At 32.5% G+C, this 13,448-nt stretch overlaps 1 protein-coding gene across 1 annotated transcript in view; it reads left to right on the top strand.

Moving 5' to 3' along the window:
- Hfm1 (helicase for meiosis 1) overlaps positions 1 to 4,648 on the top strand; it is an 87,465-nt gene extending 82,817 nt beyond the window's left edge. The window contains 5 exon segments of the mRNA XM_023561322.2: positions 736 to 826; positions 2,430 to 2,541; positions 2,627 to 2,741; positions 2,744 to 2,777; positions 3,520 to 4,648. Coding sequence (XP_023417090.2) covers positions 736 to 826; positions 2,430 to 2,541; positions 2,627 to 2,741; positions 2,744 to 2,777; positions 3,520 to 3,589 — 422 coding nt within the window. The 3' untranslated portion in view covers positions 3,590 to 4,648.
- The last annotated feature ends 8,800 nt before the right edge of the window (positions 4,649 to 13,448 follow it).

Raw genomic sequence — 13,448 nt, 5'->3', positions numbered from 1 at the left:
ACCCCATGAGGGCTGACAGAAAGAAATCAGTTCTCAGCCTTCTCAGTACAGACTCTTATTCCCACCATTATACTTTTATTCTTTCTTTATGTTCCTCATTTTGTGCTCTTAAAAAATTCTTTCCAAGGGAAGCAAATAGAAGTTGAAATACAGTTTTAGGGCCCTAAGAATTACTTAAGGAGCTATTGCTTTTCTCAAAAAGATTTGATTATGACTACCTTCACAAAATTGGCCTGGAAAATCATTAGGCATAGTTTCCTATGTCATTGGACAACTACTGATCCCTGTCTTAAGACTAAATATTGTGCACTGCAAGTTAGTAGACAACTGATCCTTGGGATGACTTAATCCTTTGAGGGAAAATCAGCTCAATAAATGCTACTTTCCCTCTATGTTTACAATACTTTAAATATGCAGACCTTTGAAAATACTGAATGAATTTCAATTTGATCATTAACCTGAGTGAAAAAAAAAGTTCATAGTGGTGAACTAAAAAGCTAACCTATATACTTTGTAGTTTTATTCTCTTAGCTTTGTGCCATTATTTTCTCTAAACAAATTAAATTTGATTATTGAAAAGAATTCCTTTCATAACCAGATCATATCTGTTGGAAAGGTTCTTGTAGAATGTGTTAAAAGCAAAAAAAAAAAAAAAAAAAAAAAAAAGAATGTGTTAAAAGCTTCATTCAGCTATTTCCTGTCATTTTATTTTCAAAATGTTATCTCTTTATCTAGGATTTGGAAACACTTTAAGTTCAAGTACCAGGGGAAGTAAATTACCCTTCCACGAGTCAAAGAGCAAATTCCAAAGAGAAATGTCAAACAGGTGAGTTTTTGAACGTTAGTTTGTAATTCTTACAAGTTGATATCCTTTTGATACATAATTGGACATAGAATTCAAGTCATTAGATGTCAGGGAAGCTATATTACCAACCTGAATCTTCTTCTCAAAATGCTGTTGTCAAACCGTCTGCCACAAAACCACCTAAGGGCTTGCATGTTAAAAATGCAGATTCCTGGGCCCACCTAATCCTACTGAATCATGTCTCTGAGACTGGAGCCATGTTTGAATCTCTCAGACCATAAAATAGCTTTTTAAAATACTGTCCTATTGGCTGGGGGTTTAGCTCAGAGGCACAAGCACTTGCCTGGCAAGTACAATGTCTATTCCGGTACAAAAAAAGAAGTCCTAAAATTTGTCCCTTTTGCATTTCCATTCATTGGTTCTAAATTTGAGTCAGATAGCATCACAGAAATAAGCAACAAAGTAGAACAAAGCTGTAGGTAGAGAAAAAATTAGATAAATCACAAGTAGGAAGATAGCAAAGCAGAACAGTCTTCTTTGTAACACCTTTTAAAAACTACAAATAATTTTGGAAGTTTAGAAGTGACCAACGGCAGATAAATAGGTTTAAAAATAAATCCTAGCCAGAAGCCTCTGAGAAACTGGTGTTAGAATTTGCTCCAGGAGGGGCTGGGGGTTTAGCTCAGCGGCATAAGCGCCTGCCTTGAAAGCAGGCAGTCGTGAGTTCGATCCCTGGTACCGATAAAAAAAAGGAAAAAGACAAAAAAAAAAAATTAAAAAAAAAAAAAAAAAAAGAATTTGCTCCAGGAAAGATCTGCAACTGAGGAGCTGGGTGGGAAGACTTGTTTTTCTTTTGATATACTTTTAAAACTGTTTAATTCCTTGTTATGTATATATAATATTTATTTATCCAAAATAAAAAGATCCAGTTCCATTTACATATGTGTCATTTTTTTAAAGTGGGTTTATGCCCCCTCACTGTTATTTCCTATCATATTGCTAATTCATTTCTTTCTATAAGTTCAAAATCTGCAATTATGTATACATTTATTTTTAACTCTTTGTCTGTTCCTCTACTAGGTAGAAAAAAGGTTTATTTACTATTTTATATACAGCTCTAAAGGTTTATTTACTATTACAGCTCCTAGAATAATACATAGCATATGATAGTAAATAATAAATGTTTTAATGGATGAATTTAATACATAAGTTTGTGACTAAGTTCTCATTTACAGTTATATGTAAGAAGACAACTAGAATTATTTATTTATAATAAGACCAGAATAAGGAAAGAAGATTGAAAGTGGAACTTAAAAAAGCAAGCAGAATTAAGAAAAGATTTGTAGACTTCTGGGTTATGCCTAAGACTTGATTCTAAAGTAAACTGTTGAACAATTATTGCTGTAGTCCTTTAAAATTCTGTCCTCCCTTAAAAGTATCTAATTTGTAGTTTAGCCTAAAGAAAAAAAAATTATCAATTTCTCCATGACTATAAGCAACAGAAGGTCAGTTTTGTCACAAATATGAACTTTAATCATATCCTCATAGAATCATTATTAATGTAAATTATGTTTTGTTTCTCTGGTTTGTCATGTCTTTAAAAATCATTAATTTTAATTTTTAGTTTTGTTTCATCGAATGAGAAGCCAAATAATTATTTATCCAATTCTGCTAAGGACAAGTTTGGTGCATCCTCCCTGATTCAGTTATCTCAACAAACTGAAAATGCAGATAATGTAAGCAGAAGCACTTCTTTTTCTTTTACGTTTTCCCTGACTACTTAAACTTTCAGTGATTGCTATTTTTTACATCAAAATATAGGTCCATTTACAAGAAAGACAACAACAAAATCTGTCTCCAGTGATTGAGAGGTTATACTTTCCTCACTCCAAAAAAAATCTAAAATCTTCAAATTTTATGGAAGCAGATTTATATTATTAGTAACAGTGACTAAAAAGGAAATTGATTTCAGGTAAGAACTCTTTAGATGCATTTCAAGACTATACTGATGAAAACTTTTTAAAGAAATTCAGCATTCCTTTTTTCCTTGATTGATTTCAAAGATCAGAACCTGAACACTTTGGTAAAGACATTGAAATTATAGACCCCTAATGAGCTGTACTCCTTAAGATGTTTCACATCAAATATCTTAATTTTTAAAACCTTTATGGTGCTATTAACTAAAGCATTGAGTTGATACTTATGTTTACTGATTTGAATATAGTATATTTGTTCATTGTATAAAATGTAATATCATTTGAGAAATACAGATGAGATCAGCTAATTATTCAAAAGTTCAAACCATATTTTAGCCAATCAATTATTTCACAAGTTCAATGGAAAGGTCAAATGATATCTAATCAGTACCCTTGTTACTGGCCAGTTTTAAAGGGAAATTATAGCATTTCTCTCCCCTTGAAGACTCAAAAAAAATTAGAGACCTCTTCACATTTTATTAAAGGACAGTATTTTCCAGTATATTTGAAAAATATCTGTGCAACTTGGTCCTAAGTTTTTATAGTTTATGAAGTCTGTTTTTCTGCCCACAATCTTCATAAAGGTTATGCATACTAAAGTTGACTCAATACATTAGCATCACAGCAGTATTCAAGTTTATGGTTTTGTTTTTTAGTCTTACGTTATTTATTCTGTATTTTAAAACAAATTGTGTAAGAAAGTAGTGATTACTTATTTGCTCTCCCCCCATCTGCAAGTAGGTATCACCCTGATAATGAAGCTAATGAAATGAAGTCTTTTCTGGGAATATTTGATGATATTTGCTAAAACAAACCAAAACATTTTTCATAATAAAGATGAAGTATGAAGACAATCACAAAACATGCTTTTGTTTTTAAAAAGTAGTTCATAATTGAGAAGACTTCTTTCCCTTGAATTTGATCAGATTTGTTAACTTTTTTACAACACATGTGAACTTTTATTTTTCAGTTATATTGTAGCTTCTTTTGTTTCGGTAAGCTCATAATTAAATTCCACTTAGAAGTAATTGTTTAGTTATTAATTGGATTTTGACAAGAATCAAGATTTCATTTTTATATTTTCTTTAAAAGGTAGATCGATCTTAAAAGCAGAACGATCTTGGTGAATCTGTTTATTGTATAGATTCTTTATTAATGGTGGTTCTCGTGTATTTTGTTCTATTTGCTATTTTAAATTTTTTTAAGACTCCTGTGGCTATTTGAACCTATTGTTATCTAATTTTGAACACTAATAAATTAAATATTATTAATCAGTATAAACAGTTGTTTTCAGTGTTGTAAATTCCAAAAATTATTGTCGACCTTTCCTATAGCAAAATATTTTATATTATTTTCCAATATGTTATATCTCAAACATTGGTTCATAAGTGGCATATAGAGACCTTATGCAATTGATATTCCTAATATATTTATTGTACAGACACCATATGAATTCAAAGCCCAATTAAGAAATTTTTGAAAGTATCTTTTTTTCAAGCCTTTAAAACCCTATAGGTAAGAGAAAAACTTCCAGATGACTTTTGTTTTTTTTTGTTTTTTTTTTTTTTTTTGATACCAAGGATCGAACTCTTGACTGTGCACTTACCAGGCAGGTGCTTAATGCCACTGAGCTAAATCCCCAGTCCCATAATGTTACTATTGTTAGTAAACATTCATGTGGCATCATATGTATTAGATAAAAGTTTAGAACAAAACTAAGAGGTATTGTCTCATGTTGAAAATAAGGACAGACAGTTCCTTTACTTTAGTCCTCTTTACAATTGACCTGTTTCTGTATCTGAATCAACCATGTTACAACCTTTAAAATTTCTTAAACACAATTAAAATGAAAAATTGATCCAACCAATGCCTATTCATCTTGCATACATAGACCTAATACAAAAGAAATAGCAATTCAACATGACTTATTGTGATCTGCTAAGTGAAAAGCACTGTACTTCGTACTGCAAAGGATGAAAACAGTGTTTTTGCTCTCATGGAACTTTCTTTACCTTCTTGTGAATAGGCTACAATACTTAATTGGTATAGGTGTACTTCCACACACTGTAGGTTTGGTTCTAGACCACTAATAAAACTAATACTGCAATAAAATGAGTCACATGAATTTTTGGTTTCTCAGTGAATATAAAAGCTATGTTTATACTATACTATAGTATATTATGTATGTAATGGCATATTAAAATATACATACTTTAATTTTTAAAATGCTAACAATCTGAGCAGTTGGAAAAATTGTACCAATCGACTTGCTTCATGCAGGGTTGCTATCGAAACCTTCAATGTATAAATATTGTATCTATAAGATATAATAAAGTGAAACACAATAAAACAGAGTATGTCTATAATAATAAAATATAAAATATACTGGATTTTTAGATTTCACAGTAAACTGGAATTCCCTAGATTGTTGTTCCAAAACACACTGCTGGGCACTGTAGGCAGTGTTTGTAAGAATTTACTTTTCTAACATTCTCGAATGACACTAATGCTACAGAGAGAAGGACCCATTTTGAGAATCACCGTGATAGAGGTTTAGAAAGTTATGGGAATACACAAAGGAAAAATTATAATCATGGCTGTAGTTGCCTAGAAAGCCTTTGTAGAGAAGTTAAATTTTGTGCTGAGCCTTGATTTTGTAGAAAGATAGGGACAAAGGATAATCTAGCCAGAAGGAACAGCCTGAGCCAAGGTGCTAGAGGAAAGTATCTATTTAGGGAATAATGAGTAGATAATTTTTGCAGGTTTTAGTTACTGCACTGTCACTGGGACAAAACACCCAACACTGACAACTTTAACCAGGAGAGGTTTATTTTGGCTCACAGTTTTTTGAAGTCCTAATCCACAGTCAGCTAGCTCCAAGGCAGAAATGGTACTGTGGAAAGGATGAGGTGAAGGACAACTATCATTCCATGGTGGCCAAAAAGCAGTGAGTGAAGGGAAGAGCTGGGGAGAGAGAGATGTTTGAGCTACACCCCCAGTGACCTGCCTTTTCCAACCAGACTCTACTTCCTAATAGCACACTCATCTCTCAGTTTTTCATTGAATTAATCCATTGATTCATTGAGTGAATCCAATCACCTTCCCAAGCCCCACCTCTGGACACAAGAGCCTTTTGGGGGCCATTCTAGATCTAAACAATAACAGTAAGTTAATGTTTATATTAGGCACTTTACCATTTCTGGTTTGAAATATTCATTGCCTGCAATTTAAAGGAGCAGAGCTTTACTTTACTCACAGTGCCAGTGGGCTTAATCCATGGTTGACTGGATCCAAGGCTAAACTGGCATGGTAAAAGAGTGTGGCAGAAGAAAGCTGCCTGTCCCACAGCAGCAGGAATCAGAGAGAGAAGGCAGATATGGGAAAAGAATGTATCTGTCCAGTCTTGTATCAAGTTACCCACCGCCAACCATACCACACTAACAGTGTATTTAGCTATATGAACTCATCCATGAATTAATCTATTAATGAGTATAGTCTCCCCATGATCCAGTCACCTTCTAAAACACACAGGAGACTTTTAGGGGACATTTCAGATCTAAAACATATGTTTTAGATAAAACATATAAACATAAAACAATGTTACAGATGCCTGAAATGTTGGTTAAGTGAAACCATGGAGGGCTTTAATGAAACCCAATCTCTATTCAGTAGACTGGTGTTTCTAAAATTTGCTTCATTGTGAAAAATATATGGATACTGCATTATATAAATACCTAGAACTCACCTCAGATCTAATTCAGAGTCTCCTTGGAGAGTAATAGGAATTCTGTAGTTTTAACAATCATTGCTGATGGTTCTTATGATCTGGTTAACTTGGGAAACACTAATAGGTAATAGATTTACTTCCTAACAAATCAAAATGAATACCAAAGTGACAGTCTTATAGACATGCCCCAATTTATGTATTTAACTTAGAAAGTTATATATAAACATATATATATATGTATATATGTAACTTTCAAACCATGCTATACATACTAACCACTTCAAGGAGTCTAATAGGTGGCTGTTCTTTTAATGAATAATCTAAATTTTCCTATTTTTAAGATACGTACATATATATTCATTTATTAATATAGAATGAACCAAATAATGGAGCTTTTCACAAAAAATTCTAGTAGGATAAATTTCTCTCAAAAATTTTCTCAAAATGTTCAATAGGCTCAATTTCTTATTTTGTTGGCAAAATAACAGTTACCTCAGAGGTTTACAGTGATGACCTAGTAAGTCACTTCGTTGAAAGCTCTTAGTTTAGGGATGGATACGTAGTATGTGTTTGTAACAAAAGAGGAGAGGGGAAGATATTTTAACACTTTAAAGGCCTATGAGAAGGCTCTTTCATTTGAATTACATTGAGTGACCTAAACTTGGTAGCTGAACTCTTGCCTTTCAGCAGGTGTATCATCATAGAAAAAAAAAAATTTTTATCGGAGACCCCCCCCCCACAATGCTTTCTTACACTTTCAGGCAGATCCACATCCCTATCTTTTCCTCACTAACACTTTAGTATTAGTTGTTATCTGATCATTGTATGTAATCTACATTATTACTACCTTAAATAAAATTTAATTGGAAAATGTTTCCTGAAAATTCTATCATAATAATACATTCTAAAGCCAAAGAGAAATGATTGTTGACTTATTTACTTGTCTAAGTTTTGGCACAATTTACTCTTTTGTAGAATCATGTGAAATCTCTTTACCATGACTCTTCTTAAAAAGCGTCTCATCAGGCACAGTAAGGTCCCACTTTTTGAGAACTCTTGGCTTGGGAGTCACAGATAATATTTACCTATGGTGTACTAGGTGATAGGTGTCTGTCTTTAAGAACTTTTCCTTTTGTGGGAATAAAGAAGCCACCAGTGAGAAAGACAGTAGTAATCTGATCTGAGAATCATCCTACATAAATAACATACGAATTTCAGTGTATGTTTTGGGTAGTCTATGCAACAAAACAAACAAATGAAAAAGGAAAGTTTGACATGGCTTCTCTTTTGTCATTTCAACTCTTGTCTCCATAGTGTTTGGCCTTGCTACTCAAAATCTGATCCAAAGACTAATAAGATGGGAAATACATAGTATGCCTTTAAAAGCTCAGTGTCTCAGACCTCATAACAGGCCTCTTGGTCAGAATCTGAATTTTAACAAGATTCCCAGGTGATTGTGCATATTAGAATGTGAAAAGCAGTTAAATAAGGTGGAAAGAAAAGGAGGTAATATCAGAATTTTAAGGGAATCTATTCCACAAGAGTAATGATGATTACTCGGCTTTCTGAACATGTATTTCCTACTTAAAATATATGGTGATATAGCTCTTGTTTAATTGCCTTTCACTATAGGCTGCTTTCTTCACCAAACTATATAAATTATCTTTATAATTCTCATATATCAACTAGGTGTTTTTTATGTGACTTGTGAGATACTTAGGCACTCTATAGAGTTTTGTTTTAATTAACATAATACAAGATAATCTTCGTTTCAATTTGGAAACCTTTCCCTAAATTAACATATGCCTTAAGAATTCCATACAGAAGTAACTGGAACTATTGGTAATTGTGTACAATCAGCTTTACAATCAGTCATCTGAAATTCCATGACAGACAACCTGAGTCTTTTGATGAGAGTAAGGAAAAACTGCCAAGGGTCTAACACCACATATGCAGACATCCAAAGAGTCAGTATCCGGATAAATTGTATCTTTTACAAATGCAAATGTACAAAATGGACATTTCTTCATTTACTGAGAAAGCTTTGACATGTTTACATACATAATGCTTACAAAGTCAACATTGTGATAATGTACTTTTTGGAATCAAATTTGCAAAAAATTACATGAATTAGAACTTTAAAAGTATATACATGATTTATATTTACAGTATTGGAAATGATGCAAAAATTAAATCATAGCAAAACAAACTGTAAAAAATAACACTGATGAGCTAAATGGCAGGAGAAGTGTGTAAACCCATCTCTCTGGTGGGCCAAGGAAAGAGGATCACAAGTTCAAGACCAACTGATCAGTTTAAGGGCTTGATGAGAACTTGTCTCAAAATAAAACATAAAAAAGGGGCTGGACTCAGTGCAGACCTGGGTTCCATCCTCAGTAACACACACACACACGCACACACACACACACACACACACACACACACACTACACACGTAAACCCACAAAGTGGAGGAAAACTTTGAAAAGAAAAAGAAAACAAAAAAATCTTAAAAGTTATAACATAAAAAAGTGTACTGACCAGATACATGATAGACAATTGTATGTATAGAAGACATCTTTAAGAGCTGCTTTCATAATCAACTATATTTTGAAATCTTGTGTTACAATGAATGGATCCTTTTTCTTATAGGGCATGGCTCTCTAAGAATAAATTTATACTCATTTTCTACACGGTGCTGCTCTTTTTGAAATTCTTTAATGATTCAATGTATACCAACACCATCATTCTCTATTAAACTTTCCTATCTTCAATGCTATGCTTCTGTGTTGTTTTGGATACTGAGAAATTCATTCCACATGCAGACTATAGACTACCAGACATAGCAGAAACTATATTGGTGATGAAACAGCAAAACCCTTTATTAGCTTCTTCAAGCAAATGCAGTTTTATCTAGCTTGAAGAAATGCTGTTAAAATATATGCTTTAAAAAAAGAGACAGAATCTTGCTATGTAGTTCAGGCCAGCCTTAAACTCATATTGTAGCCCAATTAGCCTCAAATTTGCTGTAATCCTCCCACCTCAGCGAAAGTACTGGAATTACAGACATGCGTCACCACACCAGCTACAAATGATATATTTTTAAACTGTTTTGTCATTGTCATATATTATGTCTAATTTGATTCTTAGAATTAATTTTCTACCTCCAAGGAAATTCCCCAGGGGAATTTTCAAGATGTTAGTATTTGGAATATTAATCTGTCAGAATTCAGTCGTTTGAGATTATGACCAATATAAGCAGGGGAACCTTGAGTTAACCAATTGTTTTCTAACACAGATTGGCATGAAAACTTGAAATAGAATTTAAAGTTTAACATTTTTATACACTTAAATTTAACATTTTTATATACTTAAGTTTATGCACTAAAAATTTGTACTGTAATATTAGTAGTGCTAGATCTACAAGAGTCTCATTTTCTAATATTAGTGGCAAATAATGTCTTCTTCACATTGAATATGATCTGTCAAAATCATTACAACATGCCAACTCAATTGGCATAAAAATTCAGCTCTGTGTCTCAGGCAAAAAGATTCTCAAATAGTGCATACAGCCTCTCTTTCTTCCCTACAAACCCTTGCCACTACCAGTTAACACTTACTAAATATGTGCTGTTTGCCATAACTAATCCTAAACACCTAAAGACTTATTTAAATTAATTTTTTCAATAATCTTATGAGGTAAATTCCTTTATTATATATATGGTCCATATACAAAGAGGCTAAATAAATTGCCAGAAGTTGTAAAGCTTGAACTTTCAGGATTTAAAAATTCTTAGCCAAGTAAGTTATATTATTCTGCTATTTCATTCTGAAATAAAATGCTTATTACATTTTTAAGGGCATATCAAATTGTTCAAAAATTGGTATTTTTTTCTTATCATTAGAGGTTTTTGACTGGAAAACCTAAGGCAAATTCAAGAGGTTTCATAGCCAAGAAATATCCAACAGTTTTGGTTTCTAGTTTCCCAGAAGCAAAATGTCTACGACCATCTTTTCCTGGTCATTGTGCTGAGCCTTTCGCCCATCGCAGGAAATCATTCCTTCTTCAAACTGGTCCTGAGCCCTGAGATTACTATTTTGGTTTTTCATTTTCACATTTAAACTTCTGTACTATAGTTGTTTATCTGACCTGCCTGTAGGTCCCCGAAGTCTGTATGCCTATCTTTCTCAGATCAATAACTTCGTTCTGAAGCCAAATATTCTGGACAATGAAGGTAAAATAGAAACCCCTATTTTCAACAAAATACCATTAGTTGGGTTCCTTTGTGTTGTCAGCTAGTGCTGTGTCTGAAAGCTTCTCTGCCATTGTCAGAGAAAACTAGCCTAATAATAAAAGAGAATAAACACAGTTCTTTGTAACCTTTTCGGAAATCATAACACTGCAATAATATCATATTGAAATATGACTCTCAACTTGCCATTTTTCCTTCTAACATACAGTTATATGTGATTTTTTTTACACCTTGTCTCATCTAGGAATATAATATTGTTTTGAAGAAAAATTTGAAAGTTAAATATAAATCTTTACTGAGGGTATTTGGCAACTATCTTATGAAAGCTGTGACTGAATAAAGTTACTCTTGAAGTTCTATTTTTAATCCTTAAATTAAAGTTTAAAGAAAGGAAAGGGATTAGCAGTTATTATTAGATTTTTATGTTAAAAATTATGAACTTTCAGCATATAAATTTTCCGTTTTTCCCAACAGGCTTTATTGCTTCCTGTCTTTTCATTTTCTTGTGCTGTCCATCAACTATTTCCTATCCTTTTGGGACTTTCCTTAATTTCTGTTTGCACTTCAATATCATATTTCTTTTATTTTAAATGATATTAATTTCATTTTTAATATATAGTGTGAACACACAGCAATAAATGTCGTATCACTTTCAAAATAACTTTGTCTTTTGAAATTTTTGTCTTTAAGAGAAGTCAAACATTTTAGAGTTTCCATAAGAAGAAACATTCATTTTTTCCTTTGAGTTTTCTATATTTATAAAAGTTCCATGCATCTAAACACCTTATTAATGTAGAGATTCTTAGTAAAGCAGAATGTCCAGTGTAATAGATGTTTCTCCACTTTATTGATAAAATTATGTACAATAATTTATAACTTTATGTATGTTTTGTATTAGAAGAAAGGTTATTTTATTTCTCTTCTTTCTTTACAATTAAAACACCTTTAATTAATTTTTTCTGATTATGAAAGTAGCAAATGCTTGTTCTTACCTCTATGAAAAAGAAACTTCAACAGTTCTGTATAATAGACTAGATGTTCACATAGTGATAGAGATTTAAAAACATAAAACTAGGTAGAAAAAAAGTAGAAAACAGGATATTATACTAAGTAAATGTGAAATACCTTTACAAGAAACATAAAATACATTTTTAAGGTATATTACTAAGGGCTCTCTAGAGGAAAAAAAGCAATTAAAATTATATCTAAAATTAACCATCACAGTAGGAGTATATACAAATTACAAGATTTACATAAAACACATTAGAATAGTTATCAATATCTATGGGTTTGCACAGGAGGTGGTAGAGATTGGGTGATCTAATTGGGAAATGGGAATAAAAGAGAACAAAAGAAGCACTTCCAGATAATACAGAAATTTACAAAGAAGTGAAAATCATCTTCAGTGCTGCTACTTGGTGATAACTGCAGTTAACATGTTTTGGCATTTACCAGTCATGGCACACACTTTATGCACACATACACACATGCACCACCATTTTAAAATGGGATTTACAACTTTTTAAAAAATATAATAAAACAATATAATATAAATGTACTTATATGCACAGTCATTTTTTGTGCCATACTTTTATGAATGAGTGTAATTTATTTAATGACTACTGATACATATTTAGGTTATTTCCAGGGTTTTTTTATAACCAATGTTGTAATGAGCATTCTTATACATATAACTTTACCTGTTTGCCTCTTGCTCAAAAGGTGCATTTAAATTTTTAAAACAAATTGTCAAACTGCTCTGCAGAAATTCATTGTCTTTACATTTCTAATATGACACTTTCAGATTCCTAAAATGCTTATGATAGAAAACTCGATAAAAATTATTTCCATACTCCAGGCCAATCTAAATGTCCAGCTTTCAGCCATTAAGTAAATCTACTGAGTCTTTTCTGTTCAGTTTTATGTGAAATGAAAGACTATGAAACATATTAATGCCAGTGCACAACTGACAATTTAGCCTTTATCTAATGTACACATCAGAGATTGAGAGAAAACAGGAAGGATGCGCCCAGAACTATGACCGATTCTCTTGGAATACATTCACTTTGAAATGAGTCACTTCTTTTGCTCTATGGCTTTTATGTGCATCAAAATCCTAAAGTTAAAAAAAAAAATTAAAGCCTTTAGTTACTAATAGTAGAAACTGTCTTCTAAGTAATTGTGAGTTTTCTATTTTTCTGACTCTGGTGCTAACCTTACGCCCTAAGCTAGAGAGCTGGACAGATTTTCAAACATCCCAACCAAATCAGAGAGCAGCTCCATCGCCCCAGCTGGAACAGTCCAAGAGGTGGGGTGAGCTGAGCTGCTGTGCCAGCCAGATCTGGGCTTTGTCCATACTCGTGCACTGCAGGACCTTGGAATAGTCACGTAATTCCTCCCACTGTCTTCAACTATTATGTGGAGAAGGGAATATCTATTCAGCTGTATCTGTAGTAATTAGGGCAACTATTTCAACAAATATTTATCAGTGGGTTAGCTTAAGATAACAATTAGGAATAATGAACGTGAAATGCCTAGAGCCTAGCAAATACTCATTAGGTGGTACCCATTATCATTATTAAGATAAAATGAAGATGAGCATAGGGAAAAATAAAGCCACACAACGTGGTTCAGACTGTGTGGTGGTGATTTCTGCTGGACATTAAGTCCAAGTCAGTATGATTTTGG

The sequence above is a fragment of the Cavia porcellus genome, unplaced genomic scaffold (assembly GCF_034190915.1).
Source record: "Cavia porcellus strain 051 isolate PalLab524CR breed Dunkin Hartley unplaced genomic scaffold, mCavPor4.1 scaffold_1, whole genome shotgun sequence".
Lineage (NCBI taxonomy): Eukaryota > Metazoa > Chordata > Mammalia > Rodentia > Caviidae > Cavia > Cavia porcellus.
This window is presented reverse-complemented; position numbering and strand designations above follow the sequence as displayed.